General features: G+C 40.1%; 1 protein-coding gene and 1 pseudogene across 1 annotated transcript; both read left to right on the top strand.

Annotated features, from left to right (window-relative positions):
• The first annotated feature begins 2,428 nt into the window (after positions 1 to 2,428).
• Positions 2,429 to 3,358, top strand: LOC126084537 (olfactory receptor 11G2-like). Its single transcript, XM_049899150.1, has one exon. It carries the CDS (start codon positions 2,429 to 2,431, stop codon positions 3,356 to 3,358), a length of 930 nt encoding a protein of 309 aa, XP_049755107.1.
• A 14,929-nt stretch (positions 3,359 to 18,287) lies between these two features.
• On the top strand, positions 18,288 to 19,209 carry LOC126084542 (olfactory receptor 11G2-like; annotated as a pseudogene).
• The last annotated feature ends 1,190 nt before the right edge of the window (positions 19,210 to 20,399 follow it).

Consider the following 20,399-nt stretch of genomic DNA (forward strand, 5'->3'; position numbering starts at 1 on the left):
ACAATTACTGCCAAAAAAAGAACTAATCTACCAGATATTATTTTCTTCTGATATTATCAGAAGAAAGAAAGAGAGAGAAACTATTGAATGCATATATCATTCCCCAGGCTCTGGTAAATTGGAGAAGAATGTTGACAACCAGAGAGCTCATATACTTCCAGTGAGAGTAAAAAATAATATAATGATTATGGAAACGGTTTAGCTTAATCTACTAAAGTTAAAGGTACACATACTCTATGATGCAACCTACGGAAACACATGTATTTGTGGACTAGGAGAAATGAATTGTATATTAACAGTAGCGTTGCTGCTAGCAGCCCAAATGGAGAATAATTATAGTAGGCTAGGTAAATAAAAATAAGTAGTGGTTTATTCATAAAATGTAATACTGTAGAGTAATAAAAATGAATAAACTATAGCTATATGTAACAAACTTAATGTTCAGCTATCTACAAAATACTACATATAATATGGTTCCATTTTTATAAAATACAAGAACAGGTACAACTAAATATTGTTGTTTAGAGATGCATACTGTGGTGCAGTGGATTGCTTTTATGTGGCTTTTCTCACCATGGTCTTGTAACTCCCACCCAAGTGATTAGGGAGGACTGTGCAAATAGGGTAATTGTGGCCCACCAAGGGGATTGGTCAGTTTTGCCTTCCCACCGGGCTTGAAATGAGCCATCACAGAGGTGGGAAGGAGATGATCTCACCACCACCAAGGAAGAAGGACCAAGAGCACGTCCTTTGGACTCAGAATCCTGCACTTAGAAGCTCTTGGAACAAGGAGACAGAGAGAGAGAGAGAGTCAAAGATTCAGAGACAGAGAGACAAACATAGAGAGAGAGGGCTGTAACACTGAAGACGGTGAGACTTTATGGCAGAGAAATGGCAACAGGAGAGACTGGCAGGAGATGGTGTGGTAGCCCCTCATAGCTAGCCGAATGCCTTCAGGCAGGAGGCTTGCTTATGGAGTAGGGTGGCTCCAGGCACTTGATGGAGCTGGTTTGCCTACCCACAGAGCTGAAGCTGAGCACTTTAGGGCCAAGACTTTCTGGCTGAGAAGAGTGCCTCCGACACTTACCAGTAGAGCTAAAAGAGCTTTGTAAGAGTTGCCTGGGCAGGGGCAGAGGCTGAAGGCCAGAGAGAGGCATGCCTGTGAGCACGGCTAAGAAGAGGCTGTCCTGATAGAAGAACTGTATCCTGAGTGTTCCTCAGCCTGAACTGTAACCTTTTACTTCCCTAGTAAACCCATAATTTTAAGTATTGTCTCTGAGTTGTGTGGCCATTGCAATGAATTATTGAATTCAGCAGAAAAGTAGAGAGTGCCATGGGAGGGATGGTTGGTGTCAGAAGTGGTAAAGATGGCAGAGGCAGGACGCATGTCTGAATTCTGCCTCATAGGAATCAGTCTTTGGTTATTGATCTTGATTCTCTTTCCCTCCTGTGAAGTTACAGGAGGTCAACAATACCCCCACGCCATTTTTACACATAGTTAAGTTCTAAAATTAAAAATAAAAGCAAGGAAGTGACTACTATAATGGAAAGGGGAGGGTAATGATTCTAGAGTCAGAGAGGCAGAAGATAGTTATTGGGATGGACAATGAAGGAAGCTTCTAGATACAAATGATATTCTATTTCTTAAACATGGTGGTAGTTACAATGGAATTTTCTGCATAATGACTTATTAAGTTGTATATTTATATAATATGTATGTTTTCATACAGATCGCAATAAGAAAACTTCTCTGCCTATCACTAATATTCAGTAATTTCTGGTGTTTTCAGACCAATAAGTAACCCAGGGCAGTACAGTTATGTGTTATTTAACATCCACAATACATTCTGTGAAATAGGACATTATGTGATTTGGACATTGTGTGAACACGAGATTGGATACTGCTGACTAGGAGTCAAAGCATACACTGTTCTACGGTAAAATTTTTATTTGTAAGTCGGGAAAGTTCAAATTCAAATAAAGATAGAAAGTACAGTACATACACAAGCCAGTAACATAGGCATTTATTATGATTACCAAGACAGGTATTATAGGTTACATATGTACTGTACCATCATCATATGCCTGGCATCACAATCACTTTATATAAGAGGCATGAGATACACGTGTTGCATGTGGGGAGCTGTTCCATTCACTACATCCAGTTACCTCCACTACATTCTGCTCTCCAATAGGGATTTCTGAATTTTGTTATAAACTTATGAGACCATGGATGTATATGTGGTTCAACATCTCCCAAACAGATGTTATGTGGCACACGACTGTATTTCGAGAAGAGACATAGCTAATTATTGAATGTAAGTGTTTATTGCATTCCTCAGGATGGCTTAAATACATATTTGAGTCTCCATTTATCTACACTGTCATTCAGTATTTGCCGGTCTTTTTACAGCTAGCTGACAGACACATGAAAATCTTCAACACCCCCAATAACTCTATCTCTGGCTTCATCCTCTTGGGCTTCCCTTGCCCCAGGGAGGGTCAGATCCTCCTCTTTGTGCTCTTTTTTATTGTCTACCTCCTAACCCTCATGGGGAATGGTTCCATCATCTGTGCTGTGCGCTGGGATCAGAGACTCCACACCCCCATGAACATCCTCCTCGCCAACTTCTCCTTCCTGGAGATTTGCTATGTCACCTCCACTGTCCCCAACATGTTGGCCAACTTCCTCTCTGAGACCAAAGTCATCTCTTTCTCTGGGTGTTTTCTCCAATTCTACTTTTTCTTCTCCCTGGGTTTTACAGAAAGCTTTTTCTTGGCGGTTATGGCATTTGATCGCTCTCTTGCAATCTGCCAGCCTCTACACTATCCAACCATTATGACTGGACATCTCTGCCTCAATCTCGTGGTCAGCTGCTGGGTACTTGGTTTCCTCTGGTTCCTGATTCCTATCATCATCATCTCCCAGATGTCCTTCTGTGGATCTAGGATCATTGACCACTTCCTGTGTGACCCAGGTCCTCTGCTAGCCCTCACTTGTACCAGAGCCCCTGCAATAGAGTTGACTAGCTCTACCTTAAGTTCTATACTTTTGTTTATTCCCTTTCTCTTCATCATGGGATCCTACATGCTGGTCCTGAGAGCTGTGTTGAGAGTCCCTTCAGTAGCTGGACGAAGAAAAGCCTTCTCCACGTGCGGGTCCCATCTGGCTGTGGTTTCACTTTTCTGTGGCTCAGTGATGGTCATGTATGTGAGCCCAACATCAAAACGTGAGGCTGCAATGCAGAAGATTGTGACCCTGTTTTACTCTGTTGTGACCCCACTCATTAACCCTGTGATATACAGTCTGAGGAACAAAGATATGAAGCATGCAATGAAGAAATTCCTGGGAATATAAAAATGAGAGTCCTAGTTAAAAGGATATTGGGGCAGAGAATTAGTTGTTAACTTTTCTTGGTTAAAAAGAAAATTTACTGGTATCACTCAGAAAATTATTCATATTGTTTTTGAATGTTACATACCATGGTGTTTTTTATATTTCTTAGAATTTATAGGGCTACAAGGCATCTTGAAGATATACTCCAACTCCCTGATTTTACAAATGATAGGGTTATAGATTGAAAAATTTGGTAAGTTAGAAAAGGTCATAACCTCAGGGCAAAACCAAATTTTTCTATTATAAAATTTTATATCTTTGCTCAACAACAAATTGTCTTTACTTTTCTAAGCTTATATTTCTGTCCTCCAGATGATCTCTCATGTTTTCAGCAATTTGCATAAACAAAAGGTTAATATATTTGATAAACAGAACTATCTTGAGATCAATAAATACCACTGACACTATAGAAAGTACCAATTATGTGAAAAAGGTAAACACCAAAGGTTTTTAAACATATGAAAAGACATTCAATTAGAGAAATACGAATAAAACTGTAATAAATATACCTCTCTTTTTCCTCTCAAATTGAAAAAGCTAAAAAATGATGTTGGGAAAAAAAATGATACTCTTATCCATTGCTAGTAGAGAATAAATTGGTAAGACTTCTATGAAGGACATTTTTCCAGTAACTATAAAAATTTAAAGGGCATTCTCTTAGCCCTAGCAATTCCACTCCTACATATTTATTTTACTGATATATTCACACATGAGAAAAATGGCATGTGCAGAAGAATATTCACTATAGCCTGTTTCTAACATCAAAAGATTAGAACAATCTAAATTCCCATTAGTTAAAGACTGATTAAATAATTGGATTCCACTGAATGGAATACTACATAGCTTTTAAAAACAAGGAGGATATACATGCTTATTGGAGCCCTGGTGGTGCAGTGGTTAGCATTTGCCTTCTAAACAAGAGACTGACAGTTTGAATCCACCAGTTGCTCCTTGGAAACCCTATGCAGGCAGTTCTACTCTGTCTTACAGGGTTACTATGAGTCAGAATCGACTCAACGGCAATGGGCTTGGGTTTGTTTTTTTTGGTATACAAGCCTATTATCATGAAACTATCTTAAGCATGTGTTGTTATATGAACAGCAAGATGGAGGAGTGCTGTATCTTTGGCTATCTTTCATGTGAAGAAAACTCATATAGATACGTATATATTTATGTTTATAAATACATGGTATATTTCTTGAAGAAAGAAGAAATGGGTAACAGTGATTTTTCTAGAAAAGCGAGTTGAGTTTCTGGGGACACAGAGAGAAGGAGCCTTATTTTTACTGTATAAGCCTTTGTGTTACTTAAATACCTTTCTATGTGCATGTATTGCTTAACTTCCAAGAAAGTTTTAGAAACAAACTTTAAAGTCTCTTTCAGTATGAATTTAGCATCAGGGAAACATTTCTTCATAATTCCTTGATTCTTTGGAAATTAGAAAGAGGGCTGATTGTTGATAAAAAATGAAAAAGGAAACTGACAGCCCCTTGGTATCATCTCATCAAAGTCTTTGGTTCTGTTGGCATATGTACAAGAATATTCACTGTGGCCTGTTCCTAATATGAAAAGATTAGAACAACTTAAATTCCCATTAGTTAAAGACTGATTAAATTATTGCATTCCATTGAATGGAATAGTATACAACAAAGTGGATAATGTCTTCCTCTTCTGGGAGTCTGTGAGAGTAAATAAATTATGAAAAATTGAAACTGGCTATATTTAATAATGCTTTTATTATCTTCCTCTGTTACCACTTATTCATTAAAAAACCTTCATTATTCAAGGCACTGAGCTAAAACCAGAATCATATGCAAAATTGGACAAGACATATTTCTTTCCTTGTGGTGCTCACAAACCAGTGGTAAATGGAGTGAGATGTGCTATAAACATGTTATATGTGGAGTGATAATTATAATTTCTATGAGAGCTAATGAGAGAACAGTACAGATAATAGCCACGAATACTGAGGGGTGATAAAACATGGCAGCTTCTGAAAAATGCATGTATCACCATTTAGAAGGCATTATCTATTTACAAGTACACCACACTACACAGAATAGAGAAGTGTTCATAGAATTAGAGGCTGTAAGGCATCTTGATTTACAATTAATCACCCTATTGACATTTTTCAAAGAAGATTTGCAAACAGCCAATAATTGCATGAAAAGATGCTGAACATCATATGTCATTACCAGTTACAAAAAGTTACTGTCAAATCTACTCGGATCATGGTGACCCTGTGTGTATCAGAACAGAACTGTGCTCTGTAGGGTTTTCAATGGCTGATTTTTTGGAAGTAGATGGTCTTTCTTCGGAGTCACCTCTGGGTGGACTCAAGCCTCCAACCTTTTGGTTAGCAGCCAAGAGCATTAACTGTTTGCACCACTCAGGTGCTACTAATAAGTCATTAGGGAAAATGGAAATCAAAACCACAAATGTTGGCAAGGATATGGAAAAATTAGAACCCTTGCGCATTGCTGGTGGAAAGTAAAACAGTTAAGAGTTTATCAGTTCCTCAAAATGTTATCCGTACCCATAGATTTACCATAAGACCCAGCAATTCCACTCCTAGTTATATACTTGAAAGAATTGAAAATAGATACTCAAAAAAATGCTTGTATAGGAATGTACAGAGGTAGCATTATTCATAATAGCCATAAGTTGGAAACAAATACCCACCAACAGATGGATGGATAAACAAAATGTGATATATACATAAAATGGAATATTACTCAGCCATAAAAAGGAATGAAGCTCTGATACATGCTACATGTATGAACCTCAAAAAAATTATTGCTAGGTGAAATAAGCCAGGCACAAAAGGTCACATACTGTATGATTCCACTTATATAAAATACCCAGAATAGGAAAATCCATAGAGACAGAAAGCATACTGGTAGTTTCCAGGGGCTTGAGGGAAGGGAGAATAGGGAGGGACGTTTTAATGGGTACAGGATTTCATTTTGGGATGATGAAATGTTTTGGAAGTAGGTATAGGTGATGAATGTACCAAATGCCACTGAAAAGCACACTTTCGAGTGGTTACCGTGGGCTGGACAAGTAGGGAGCTCACAGTTATCGCTTAATGAGTTTCTGTTTGGGGTAATGAAAAAGTTTTGGAAATAAATGGTGATAAAGTAATGAAGAACTTCAAGGTTCCAAAGCAAATGTCTAAAATCAAAATCATTCTTCTAGAGAAAGATGAGAATACAAGTAGATTTCTAAAAGCAAAACCCTTTCCATAGAAAGATCAGAATGCTTATCAGATTCTGTGCAAGATTCTCAAGTGTTTTGTTTCTACAGGAAAAAAAAAAAACCAACAAATTATTTTCACTATTGATAGCCCATGTTGAACACTAAGTTGAGCTGCTGAGTTTACATAAATTCATAATTAACAAACAGAGAAACAGGGGAGTTAGCTACAGAATGGTCTTTGCCTGCTATCACTAACAGTATATTACATTGCACAAATGTCTTGAATTTCATCCTTAAAAATAGTTGCCAAGAAATATGAAGAGAAACAAAGAATATTATGTAGATAAAACATTATCAGCCATTCTGAAGATTCAGTTTTTGTGTTGCATCCCTTTTTATAACTATTTTTCCATTTGAAATGTGTACTTTTAAAGTAGCCATTCCTGGAAATATAAATTCGAGTTGAAGGTTTATTGAAAGTTAATTGAACTTTGCAAGAGGTTTTATCCATCTAAACATTGTAAATGGTGACTAGGTACCTAAGTCACCACACAAAATCTTATTTAACCTATAATGTACCTTCTCATAATACCAATGTATTCCAAGATCTAATCACACTACCAGGAGGGGTAGGAAAGGCAAATAAAAAGGAAGAAACCTAGGCATCGTACACATAGCTACTCTTTCATGCAATTAACTTGTAGATCTGCTACACCAGAAGATATGAATTCAGAACTTTGGATATATCACCACACACAGATAAGGTGGAGGACTCTGCTTTCAATCAGAGCCAGGGTGTTCTCTCATGCCTTGCAGAAGGTAAAAGGACTCTCTCCACAAATATGTGTCTGGAATATTGTGTACAAATAGGTAAATATGCCTGGCACGTGGGGGAGGGGGTATGCACTGGAAACTCTGAGGGGCAAGATTTGAAAGGTGGGTTAAGCTGCATTGCAGGGACCTTATTGACCAAGCTAAGGGCTTTGAGTTTATGTTGCAGGCAGGGGAAACATCAAAGAGGCTTAAACAGGAAGTGAATGCATAAGATGAAAAGTTGTTCAGTGTGTGCGAAGGGACAGGAGATGAATTATGCTGAAAGACCTACCCCTTTTGAGGGGATGAAGAAATCTCAGAGCCCAACCCCAGTTGCTGGTTCTCTGAGCATTGTTGTAGAATGACGCTGCTATGACCCTGTTGACCAAGGTTGTCCTCAGGCCTGGTAAGTGTCCTATAAGAGGCAGTTTCTTTGGGAGACCTGTTGTGACTCAGTGGCTCTAACCCAGTGAGAGAGGGAAAGATCCCTGAGGAGGCCATCGTAGTCCTGGGAAGTGAGTGATTCCTGCTAAAACTGCCCAACCCCTTGGCTGAGGTCCCAGTCAATCTCCTCTTTCTGGTAGGGAGAGGGGGATTTTTCCTCAGAACCCACAGTTGACATCACTTCTCAGAAGCCAAAAAATAAACTCCTGCAATACAGACATCTTATCCTGGGTTGTGTTCCACAGAATTTCAACTGGGCACACGGTGTATTCTGAACAGGTTTGTTGATTGGCTGACAAACCTATTGATTGCATCTCGGGTCATCTCTGAGAGATTTAAACCCAGTAAAAAGTATTATTCTTCCACTACTGGGGAAAATAAAGGCAGAACCAAAGGCACAAGTGTCTCCAGAGAAGGTGGAGTGAACAAGGGAATAACTAGTGCAAAAATTGCCTAATGGCCCCGTTCTTCTAGAGGCAATAAATGAATCCTCAAGGAGCAAAAGGCAGGCTCTTCTTATAACCCCTGGGTCTACCAGAAAATAACAGCTCTCAGAGGTGGTTATCACAAAGACAGCTGCTCTGCTCTCAGAAAAGCCTGCAAGAAACTGACTGAGAAGCTTTGATTGAAATTCCCTTTTCTGCTTCAGGAAAGAAAGTGATGTAGTGATTGGGGGGAAAACATATTAAAATATAGCTGAAGACCTGTGCCTCTGAGAAAAGGTTCCTGTTAGCTCTGCTATGGTTTTACAGAAAACATCTAATATTTATATGTCAGACATTGACAAGGTGTTTCCACATGCTCCTCATTCGGCAGTCTTCATCGCAACCCTTTGAGAAAGGCATTATCATTTCCACTTTACATTTGAGGAACTAAGAGGCAAGAACTAATTGGCTTAAAAAGAAAAGAAATAATTGGCTTGTAGAATTTCCCACACATAGCAATGTAAGTGCTGGAACTCAAACCCTGTTTCCAACTTGAAATAAAGTGCTTATTCCAGTACACCACAGCTACGGCTTATCAACAATGAATGAGTATACATATTTCCAAGGACTTTCAAAAAAAGAGTTTATATTACTGCATAAAGGGCTATGCATCACTTACTGGTGGGCAGGCACTTTACAAATATTACTCATTTAACCCTCCAAACACCCGGTGTGGTCAGTACTTTTATTCTCTGCATTTTACAGAAGAGGAAAGCAAAGCATAGAGAGGTCAATAACGTGTCTAATATCCCACAGCTAGAAAGTGGTGGAGGATTTGAACTCAGATGATCCAGCTCAGGAAGCAGTGTTCCTTCACAGAGGTGCCATCGAGGCATAGGATTATGCTGACAGGGCAATTGTCTGAACTGGCTCCTGAGAGAAGCTTACTAGTGAGGATGACAAGACTGTCACTTGCCTGCAGCTTCCGGACCTAGCTTCAGGGAAAAAGAAATATCAGGGAAATGTCCTCTCTTAGCTTTCATGTAACACATACAGCATGTACAGCATCCCGACTTCTGGGTGCTAACTTAACAAGTTAAAAAGTGAAGCTTGTTTGCTGGGTTTTATTCATTTCCTCGGTTCGAGCAGCCTATGTTCATAGACACGGCCTTGAGGCCCCTGTACACATGTTCCCACTACCTGGACAGCAGCTCCTTCTGCTGCCAAGTCAGAGGAAACCACCAACTTTGACAGACCAGTGAACACAATGGCTGCTTTCTATGCGCAGGAGCTAACTAAGGAGGGTTGAGTAACTCTTTCATTAACATTGGGTTAAGGATATACCAGACACTTTTTATGCCCTGGACCTCAGAGGTAAAGTGCTATTTCAGTTCTAAATGCATTTCGCGTCAAGGGGGGTCCCTTTTGAAATTTGTGAAGCTCAGCACACCAGAGTTGGACCCTCATTGTCAGGTAGGTTGAGCATTCTATTAGCTGATGCTTCCTGGATATGTTAGTTTTGTAAACTTTTGTCTTTTTTTCCGCTTATTTCTGAGATAAGGCTTTCAAGCATAATTATGGCTTCCCTTTGTGATAGTGAGCCCTGATGGTTTTGTTTTGATTTTCCTGTGTCATATTTGGAAAACTAGAAGTTCCCCATGTAACCTAGAGGAAAGCTGCCCACAATAAATCATTTATATAGTTCTCATTGGTATATTGTCATACCACAGATTGGTGGCATCACAGTGCCAATTGCCTCATTGGTGGTCTGTATTACCGGATCATATTTCTCCACATTACCAACCGAAAATTTAAAGGCACTCAATTAGTACGCATGCATTCCAATACAGAAAACACATGCCATTAAAAAAAAAAAAAAATTAAGGAGAAAAAAAAAAACATAATAACTAGAGGGGTAACAAAACAGCCTAGTGGAAACATCTTTGCTTTTACCCATACTTAATTTTATTAGATTTAGATAACCTATTTTTACACATTTCCCATTTTCCAGGACAGTCAGGCTCATACGTGGAGAACAATCCTAAAAGAGAGCTGTCCTGAATCCTGAATCTTGATATATAATTAATGCAATATCCAGCAAAGGTTTTCATTCCAGGATTATACGATATAAACTGATCACTTATGGATTTGCAAATCTAGCTGTCATGTGTATCTTGGGCAATCCTGGAAGAGCAATAAACATCTTAGAAGTGACAGGGTTAAGAATGATGTATGCCAACTTCCATTTTACATGCAAGAAAAAAAAAAAAACTCAGGACCTCAGAAGCCCTGGTGGTACAGTGTTTAAGCACTCGGCTGTTAACTGACCTTTCACTGACACTTTTTTTTTCTTTTTATTGCCAAGACCAGTCAGTCTTGCATAACGCCCTTTCAAATGAATTCTCTGAAACCTGTATCAACACTCTAGTATCTTCAGGTAAACAGAGAATTTCTTAAATGTTTCATTCCCACAAGCTTTACTCATGTGTTTTTTAAGATTCATGTGGTGTAAAAATCACTTTTATATAAATAATATTGCTTTAAGGTTTGGAACATGTTTATTTCAAAATATCTCCTATTTATAGATGGAAACTGGCTTTTATTTTCTTCACTATAATTCATGCATTTTCCAAAGTTCCTACAATTAACATATTTTACAATTAGAAATTTTTTTATTTTATTATTTTTTATTGAACTTTAGATGAAGGTTTAGAGAACAAACTAGTTTCTCATCAAACAATTACTACACACTTAATTGTATGACATTGGTTAAAAACCCCACGGCATGTCAACACTCTCCCTTCTCAACCCTGGCTTCCCTATTACCACATTTTCTGTTCCCTCCAGCCTTCCAGTCCCTGCCACAGGGCTGTGTGCCCCTTTAGTCTTGTTTTGTTCCATGGACCTGTTGAATCTTGGCTGAAGGGTAAACCTCAGGAGTGGCCTCATTACTGAGCTGAAAGAGTGTCCCAGGACCATACTATCAGGGTTTCTCCAGTCTCTGTCAGGCCATTTTTTTTTTTTTTTTTTTGAGTTAGAATTTTGTTCTACATTTTTCTCCAGGTCTGTCTGGGACCCTTTACTGTGATCCCTGTCAGAGCAGTCAGTGGTGATAGCCAGGCACCATCTTGTTGTACTGAACTCAGTCTGGTGGAAGCCATGGTAGATGTGGTCCATTAGGTCTTTGGGCTAATCTTTCCCTTGTGTCTTTAGTTTTCTTCATTCTTCCTTGATCCCCAAGGGGTGAGACCAGTGGAGTATCCTAGATGGCCACTCACAGGCTTTTAAGACCCCAGATGCTACTCATCAGAGTAGAATGTAGAACATTTCCTTGATAAACTCTTAGGCCAATTGAGCTAGAAGTTCCCTGAGACCATGGTCCCCACAGCCCTCAGCCCAGCATTTCATTCCCTCAGGGATTTTAGATGTGTCTATGGAGCTACCATGGCCTTGCCTTGTACAGGTTGTGTACTGTCTTACCCTTCACCAAAGTTATAGCCCATCTTTTGTCTATTAAGTGTTTTTCCATTCTCAGCCCTTGCCTCCCTTGTAACCATCAAATATTGTTTCTTTTTGTCTGTAAACATTTTCATGAGTTTTTATAGTAGTGATCTCATATAATATTTGTCCTTTTGTGATTGACTTATTTCACTCAATATAATGTCCTGTGCTGAGTTCCTTTTGTTTGTGGATTTCTTTTGTTTTTGTAGATTTTGTTTTTATTGAGACTATGTTTTTCTTCTTTATTTTGGTGAGTAGGTCTGTTAACTTTCTTTGTGGTTACCTTGAAATTTACCCTTACCTTTCTAGGTTTGAACCAGTCTATTATTACTTGATATCACCTTGCCTTCCTCTCCATTACAGAGTTCTATACCTATACCATTTATTCCCTCTTTTATTGTTATGACATTGTTGTCATTTACAGATTAACTTCTCTGGTTCCCTGTTGCAATTATTTTGGTTTTGTATAGTCCTTGAGAGTTCATTTCCTAGATTGGTATCTGCCTGGTGCAATCTTGCATCCTAGATTCAGGCTGTGGTCTCATGTTGTTTGTTCTCAGACTGAAGGACTCCCTTTAATAATTATTTTAAGTTTGGTCTGGCTTTTACATATTCCCTTAATTTCTGTTTATCTGAAAATGTCCTAATTTCACCATCATATTTGAATGAAAGTTTTGCAGGATATATTATTCTTGGTGGGCAATTAATTTCTTTCAAGGTTTTATATATGTCATCCCATTGCCCTCTTGCCTGCATGGTTTCTGCCAAATAATCAAAGTTTGTTCTTATTGTTTCTCCTCTGTGTGTGACTTTTTGTTTTTCTTGAGCTGCTTGCAGAATTTTTTCTTTGTGTTTGATTTTCATGAGTGTGATTATGATATGCCTTGGTGTTTTTCTTTTGGGGTCTGTCCTACATAGGGTTTGTTGACCTACCTGGATGGCCAGCTTTTCATCATTCATATTAGGGTCTTTTTCTGTTGACAATTCTTCAATGATCCTCTCTGTGTTTTCTGTTTTCTCTCCCGGCTCTTGAACTCCGATCACTCACATATTTTTGCTTTTGATTGTATCCCACATAATTCTCAGGGTTTCTTCATTTTCCTGTGTTCTTTTTTCAGATTTTTCCTCAAAGCTGTATCCAGTTTTTCTGATTCTGTCTTCCATCATTTCAAATCTGCTCTTCAGCCCTTCTCTGACACTGTGCATTTCTGAAATCTTGTTGTTTATTCTTTGGATTTCTAATTGTTGTTTTTTATGATTTCTAGTTGTGAATTTATTTTGGCATTTTGTTCCTGTATTACTTTACTGAATTGTTCCAATTTTTTTTGTCTGTATATTCCATGAATTTGTCTGCCTTTCCCAAAAATTTGTCTATTTTTTCCTGATTTTTGCTTCAACTCTTGGATTTCTCTGAATACTAGAGAATTCAATTCTCTGTCAGGTAGATCTAGTGCCTTTTCTTCTACTTGAAAGTTATCTGGTGTTTAATTTTGGATGCCTACTGGACCCATCCTCTCCTGTTTTTTAAATATTTTTTGATATTGTCTGCCATCTTTGGGACATTCAGTAGTTATTTTCTTCATTTCTTGATTGTAGATTTGCTTGTTTTGTCCTGCTTTTTTGTTTAATTTGGTTATGTCTGAGCAGGTGGGCTGTGCGTTCTTTGTTGTTTGCTGGTCTGTAGTCATGATATTTTCACCTCCTGTTCTAATGGGCAGGGCCAGTCATTCAGCTATGGTGCAGCGGGGCAGGCACAGCTGAAGGGGAAGGGCTGGGAGAGGCTGTTTGTGGCACATACTAGGGCCGAAAGGGCGGGCCAGGAATCAGTGCTGGGCAGGTTCCAGTAGGCTGTGCTGTGTTTCTCAGGAGTGTGATGTTCAGTGCATGGTGCAGGTAGGCAGGAAAGAGGGGGGAGGTTGTGATGTGTGGAGCTAATAGGGGTGTGGGAAAGAGGAGAGAGGAAAGAAAAATAGGAGCTGAAAACAAACAAGCAAATAAAGAAAGACAGGAATAAAAGAGTGCTAAGGGAGTTTCCCATTGGAGTGGAGAGATGAGAAACTGAGAAATGGAGAAAACCAAAAAGAAAAATTAAAAATGGAAAAGGAAAGAAAAAAATAACGATAAAAATTTGGAAAAGAAGAAAAGAAAAGGCCCCGGGGGTGCGGGAGTCCCACTGCTGGGGCTGCTAAGACTGCAGAAGTAGCTCTCAGGCTGCATAGTATAGTCTGGCTACAGGGGGTATAGATGTCACATAGCACCAGGTACTCAGGAGACAGGAAAAGAAGATAAGTGTAGAGAGATGAGAACTGAGAAATGAAGGCAGACAGAAAGGGAACAAGAGGGAGAAAAGAAAACAAAAGAAAGAAAAAAAAAGAAATGCCCCCAGGGATCCCACCTGTGTGGATGCTCAGATTGGGAGAGTGGCTCCTAAGCCGTGCAGTGCAGCCTGGCTAGATGGGCTCCCAAGCTGCAAAAAAGAAAACAACAAACAAAACAGAAGAAAGCAAAACAAGGAGGAAAAAAGCCCCAGGGATCCCACCAGCATGGTGTCACAGGCCAGGTGAGTGGTTTCCCAGTTGAGCGTGGCTTCACAGCTTTTCAAGGAGGAGCAAAGATGGCACACGGAGCCAGGTGCTCCAGAGAAAGGAGGAAAAGGTGGTAGGAGGCACAGAAGAAACCAAAAGAGACGGAAAGAACCAACATCAGCTCAGGGCCTACGGGATTGTGGACAGGGCAAATCCAAACCACCTGAGGCCAAAGCAGTGCCTCCTGGCTAAGAGACTGCTGCTGGCTGGAAGCAGAGAAGGCCAAAGGCGGGAGGAAGAAGGGGAGAACTAGGAAAGCGTATATCGCTCGCTCCTTACCAGGTGATCTGTCTCCTGCTTGGAACATCATGAAGCTGCTTTTCCATACTCCTGTTCCCGGGATCTCCAACGTGGTGGGGCGAATCAAAGCAGCACGAGTGCTGCACTTCACTGAGAGAAGAGCCACTGCAGCCAGCCAGGAAGCTCAGAGGTAGAGAGAGGATGGGGAGAGAATTGGCGGGGTGGGGGCGTGGGGAAGCATGTATAGCCCGTTACTGGATGCTGTGTCTCCTTCTGGGAGTTCTGCATAGCTGCTTCCCCATGTTCCCTGTCTGCTGATCCTGTACAGGAGTCCAAGATGCCAGATCCGTGCTACATTCGCTGTGGGGCCTTCCAAAGGTATCTCTCCTTGCTCTCCGTCTTCTGTCAATTTCTTATCCCATTGGGTGCTTAGCTGAGTTTTCTTCATTTGGCACTTAAGGTTCCAGGAGTGGCATTTATCTCTGTTTTACTCAGTTTTTTGGATCTTTGCTGTGGAGGGATGGCATGGTGCTTTTGTGTATGGTGTCACGTGGCTGGAAGTCCATAGAAAAAAAAATTTTTTTTAAACCAGTAGAACTATCCAGTTATACAACAATATTTACTAAACACCTACTTTGTGCTACATTCTACAATAAAACAGTGAAAGCAGTAGATAAGGGCATTGCCCTCATTCAAGTGGCAGACAGACAATAAGAAGAGAAACAAAATAATTTCAGATATTGATGAGTACTAGGAAGACAATAAGGTGCCTTGGTGGTGCAATGATTAAGGGCTCAGCTGCTAACCAAAATGTTGGCAGTTCAAACCCAGTGGCTCCACAGGAGAAAGACCTAGCAATCTGCTCCCATACAGATTAGTCTAGAAAACCCTTTGGGGAAGTTCTACTTTGTCACAGGGGGTCACTATGAGTCAAAATTGACTCGATGGCACCTAACAACCACAACAACATCAGGAAGAAAATAAATAAAAGTTATGGATAGAGAATGGCTGGAAAGATTACTCATGGCATGGAAGGAAGGCATCCTTGAGGCTATAATGCTTAGGTTGAAAACTGAAGAATAAAAACTCCAAAAGGGAGTAGCAGGCAAAGAGAACACCTAGAGCAAAGAACCTGGTCAAAGAAGGACTTGGCTTATTCTAAAAGAAAAGCCAGTTATCATGGAGCCAGCTCCAACTTGCAGTGACCTCATCTGTGTCAGAATAGACCTGTACTCCACAAGGGTTTCCAACGGCTGATTTTTCAGATCACCGGGACTTTCTACCATGGTGTCTCTGGGTGGACTTTTGGTTTTCAGTCAAGCACATTAGCCACTTGCACCACCCAGGGACTCGGGACTGAAAGAAGGCACTTGTAACTGAAGAAGTGGAAAGGGGTGGGATAGATGATAAAATAGGCAGAGGCCAGATCCTTCAAGGGCCCACTAACCATAAAATTGAGTTTTTATTTTATGTCATTCTAGGTTTAAAGAGAAGTTACTGAGTAGTTTTTTTCCCTAAGTTTTATTTCTTTTATTGTTATTATTGAGAATGTTACTGAATATTTTTATGAGAAGGAATGACAGGATCTGATGTACATGATTCAAAGGCTTGGCTGCTGCATAGAGAATGGATTGTACAGCAAGTCCTTCAGGAGGCCTTTGTAGTGATCCAGAGAAACAATGATGAACTAGGCGGTGGCAGGGAAGAGAGAGAAACAAATGCATCAAGATGTATTTTAGAAATAAAGATGCTAGGAGCTGCAGCTGAATTGAGTATGAAGGATAACAGAAAAGGAGGAGACGGGACGTTAAAACAAACAGGAGGAAAAAAAGAAAGACCTCAACCACCCATACTTCCAGTAATGGGATGGCCAAATAGGTGATTGCCTATAAATTAGCATTTGAGGAAAATCCACAGAACTATCTGGAGGAAAAAAAAAAAACACTATTAGCGATAGATTCCTTGAATTGATCATTAGCACTGAATTATATTGTTGTTTTTGTTAGGTGCCATCCAGTCAGTACTGACTCATTGCAATCCTATGTACAACAAAACGAAACACTGCCTGGTCCTGCACTCTAAGATAATATTAACACTCAAGATTAATATTATAATCTTAAAGTCTTGATAAAATTTTTGTTTTGTTGTAACTCCTGAGACTAGATACCTTGAGTTCCTCAGTTATGTCAAATTTTACTTTGTGTCACTTCTGTCACTTTTGAGTCAGTGTGCCATGTAACTAATGACCACAACGTTATTTTTAAAAACATTCTACAAAAAGACAAGAACAAAGAAAATAAAGACTTATGTATCAATTGCTACATGTGGGGGTGTTCCTGGTCCTAAATGAAGATACTACAGAGTCATTTTGAAAATCAGAGATTTTTTGTGAAATCTGCTTTCAGCTGTCCTTCATGAATATACAGTTGTTTGAGACTTAATATGATCCCCTAGACAGATGTATTTAAAGACCAAGTGAAAACATATAGAAGAGGTAGTTCATAGAGCAGCCAACTTCTCCTCCCCCGCTGACCCCAGTGGAGGTCAAAAAAGCCCTGGGGTAATATAAACTAAGGTGAGATGGTTAGAACCTTGGGAGACTTTTTTATTGTCTGTGTGAGTCCCCCTTGCTGTGGAAATCAAATAATGTCCTAAAGAAATTTGACCAAAAGAAAGGAACTTTTTGTGAATTATTTGAGCTTCAAAATTATACCCTCCCCCAGTCCCTCTCACTAAATTTTTCCCTGTCCTAACACAACTCTCTAATCACCCATATCCTTACCTCGCAGGGGGATATCTGGAGAGAGCCTTATACCTGTAAAAGTAACTACCTGTTCCTGCAACTTTATGCCCTTTGTCCTGAGGGACTTATAAAAGTGAAATATTCCTATTAGGAGTTACCCCTAATAGATACTCTTTAGTGTCTTAAGCCACACTTCAAAAATCTTACATTTGAGATTGTATATACCAGGTAAGGGCAACAGATAACCTTTGTGTTCCTGTTAATATCCTAATTTAGTAAGGGCTATATTCAGAGGCACCTGGGAAGAAAGGGCAAGCAGTCTACTTCCAAAAAAATCAACCATTGAAAACCCTATGGAGCACAATTCAACAGTGAAATGAATGGGGTTGCCATGAGTCAGAGTTGACTCTGATATAGATATTGATATGAATATATATAGAGACATATCACAAAGTAGATGTATATATTTATACCTCTTTTTATACATATATATCATACTTAGAAGAGTACACACACACATAACCATGTCAAAAATCAACTGGATGGCACACAACAAAGACAACATAGCTCTCTATATACATATGTATTTTATTTAGGAGAATACACACACACACTTATCTATATCTATGTATATATACATAATATACATAGATATACAGATATTCTACTAAGTATACAGTCTAATATAATTTCCAAATTTCTCTAAAACACTCTCCTTTAAGAGCTTATCAATTCTGAACAAAATTTATTTGAAGAGCAATGAAAACATGAATGAGAGCAAAAGAGGAAGCCAGGACAATATTTCGGGATTAAAGAAAGAGTAGCAATTGATACATAAGTCTTTATTTTCTTTCCAAAGATTCTTTAAATATAAATCTGGATCCCCATCTGTCTTTACACTGTTATTCCATATTTTCTGGTCTTTTACAGCTCACAGACATATGAAAATCTTCAATACCTCCAACAACTCCAGCACCATCACTGGCTTCATCCTCTTGGGCTTCCCCTGCCCCAGGGAGGGTCAGGTCCTCCTCTTTGTGCTCTTCTCTCTTGTCTACCTCCTGACCCTCATGGGGAATGGTTCCATCATCTGTGCTGTGTGCTGGGACCAGAAACTCCATACACCCAGGTACAACCTACTTGCCAACTTCTCCTTTCTGGAGAACTGCTATGTCACCTCTACTGTCCCCAATATGTTGGCCAGCTTCCTCTCTGAGACCAAGGTCATCTCCTTCTCTGGGTGCTTTCTTTTCCTCCTTGGGTTCTACAGAATGCTTTTTCTTAGCAGTTATGGCATTTGATCGTTACCTTGCCATCTGCCAGCCATTGCATTACCCCACTGTTATGACTGGCCGTCTCTGCACCAATCTCGTGGTCAGCTGCTGGATACTTGATTTCCTCTGGTTCCCAGTCCCTATCATCATCATCTCCCAGATGTCCTTCTGTGGATCTAGGATTGTAGATCATTTCCTGTGTGACCCAGGTCCTCTGTTGGCACTCACCTGTCCCAGAGCCCTGGAGATAGAGTTCCTCTGGATGATATTAAGTTCTCTACTCTCATTTATGCCTTTCCTCTGTATCATGGGGTCCTACGCTCTGGTTCTTAGAGCTGTATTCAGGGTCCCTTCAGCATCTGGACGAAGAAAGGCCTTCTCCACTTGTGGATCCCATCTGGCTGTGGTTTCACTCTTCTGTGCTTCGGTGATGGTCATGTATCTGAGCCCAACACCCAAGCATGAATCTGGAGTGCAGAAGATTGTGACCCTGTCTTATGCTGCGGGAACCCCACTCGTTAATCCTGTGATCTACAGTCTGAGGAACAAAGATATGAAACATGCCCTGCAGAAATTTCTTGGAACATAAAAATTAAAACCTTGGCACCACCTCCAATATTTATTGCTAAGTGAGTAAATGAACGTCAGTATGTAAACTGCTATTTATGTATAAAAAATATAAACGTGTGTGTGTGTGTTTAAAAAAAAAAAAAAATTTCAAATGACCGAGAAGAAACCTAGCAGTGGTTGCATCTGGGAAGAGAGGACGTCTTGGATATAACGGAAGGGAAAAGACTTATTTTCACTCTGTACCCTTTGGTATCTTTTGAATTTTGTACCACATAAAATATTCTACGAGGAAGAAGAAGGACAAAGAGGGAATGAAGAAAGATGATGTGTCTACTAGTAAATTTTCTGAGAATTGAGACAATTCCTGGTTTGTTGGGGAATCTAGAAAGTAAGCTAATGGAAAAATGAAGGTGCCAGGACCTGAGAACCTACAGACATTTCACCAGACTTGTTGGTTTTGGAGAAGGTGGGAAAGACTTTGTTCTCTGAGGATGTGTGGAAGGAAATTAACTATGATAAAGTTATAAGTGGTCTCTTTTCAGAATTGTTATTTTTATCTTCTTTATTCATTAAAAAATACTTAATGGGAGGCAGGGCCAAGATGGCTGACTAGGTAGACGCTACCTCGGATCCCCCTTGCAACAAAGACTCCGAAAAACAAGTGACTCGATCACATACATGAAAATGTACGAACCCTGACCATCAAACACAGATCTAAAGAGTTGACCTGAGTGACAGGTGAATGAAAAGCTGCTCCCTGAACCAGCAACCGCTTCTGGAACCCACGACCTACTCCACAGCCTTGAGCCCTTGCAGTTTCCTGGTGCTGAGTGGCGGGGCTGATAGAGGCTTGCTGAGGCGGGGCAGAAACAGGACACAGCCCTAACCCCTAGCCCCCTAGGGTAACCTCCATAGAGACTCAGACAGCGCAAGCAAGCTGCACACTGACGCAGCTAAAGAGAGAACGAACGAGCAACCACGGGAAAGCATCGACTGTATTCGGAGCCTGGAGCCAGCATTCCAGTCAGAAAACCTTGGCACCAGGCTTTGGACTGGGTGCAGGGGAGTTGAGTACGGCATCCTGAGACGGTGCAAATCTGGGGCACAGCCCTAGCCCCCAGAAGTGACCTCGGGGGAAGACCAGCCAGTGCATACAGGCAGCTCAGCAATGCGGCTGACAGGAGGAGAAATCACAGGGAGGCAGTGACT

This window comes from Elephas maximus, chromosome 10, assembly GCF_024166365.1.
Source record: "Elephas maximus indicus isolate mEleMax1 chromosome 10, mEleMax1 primary haplotype, whole genome shotgun sequence".
NCBI classification, from domain to species: Eukaryota; Metazoa; Chordata; class Mammalia; order Proboscidea; family Elephantidae; genus Elephas; species Elephas maximus.

Coding starts and splice junctions, on each gene's coding strand:
- LOC126084537 (XM_049899150.1), top strand. CDS start 2,429: ATGAAAATCTTCAACACCCCCAATAACTCTATCTCTGGCTTCATCCTC.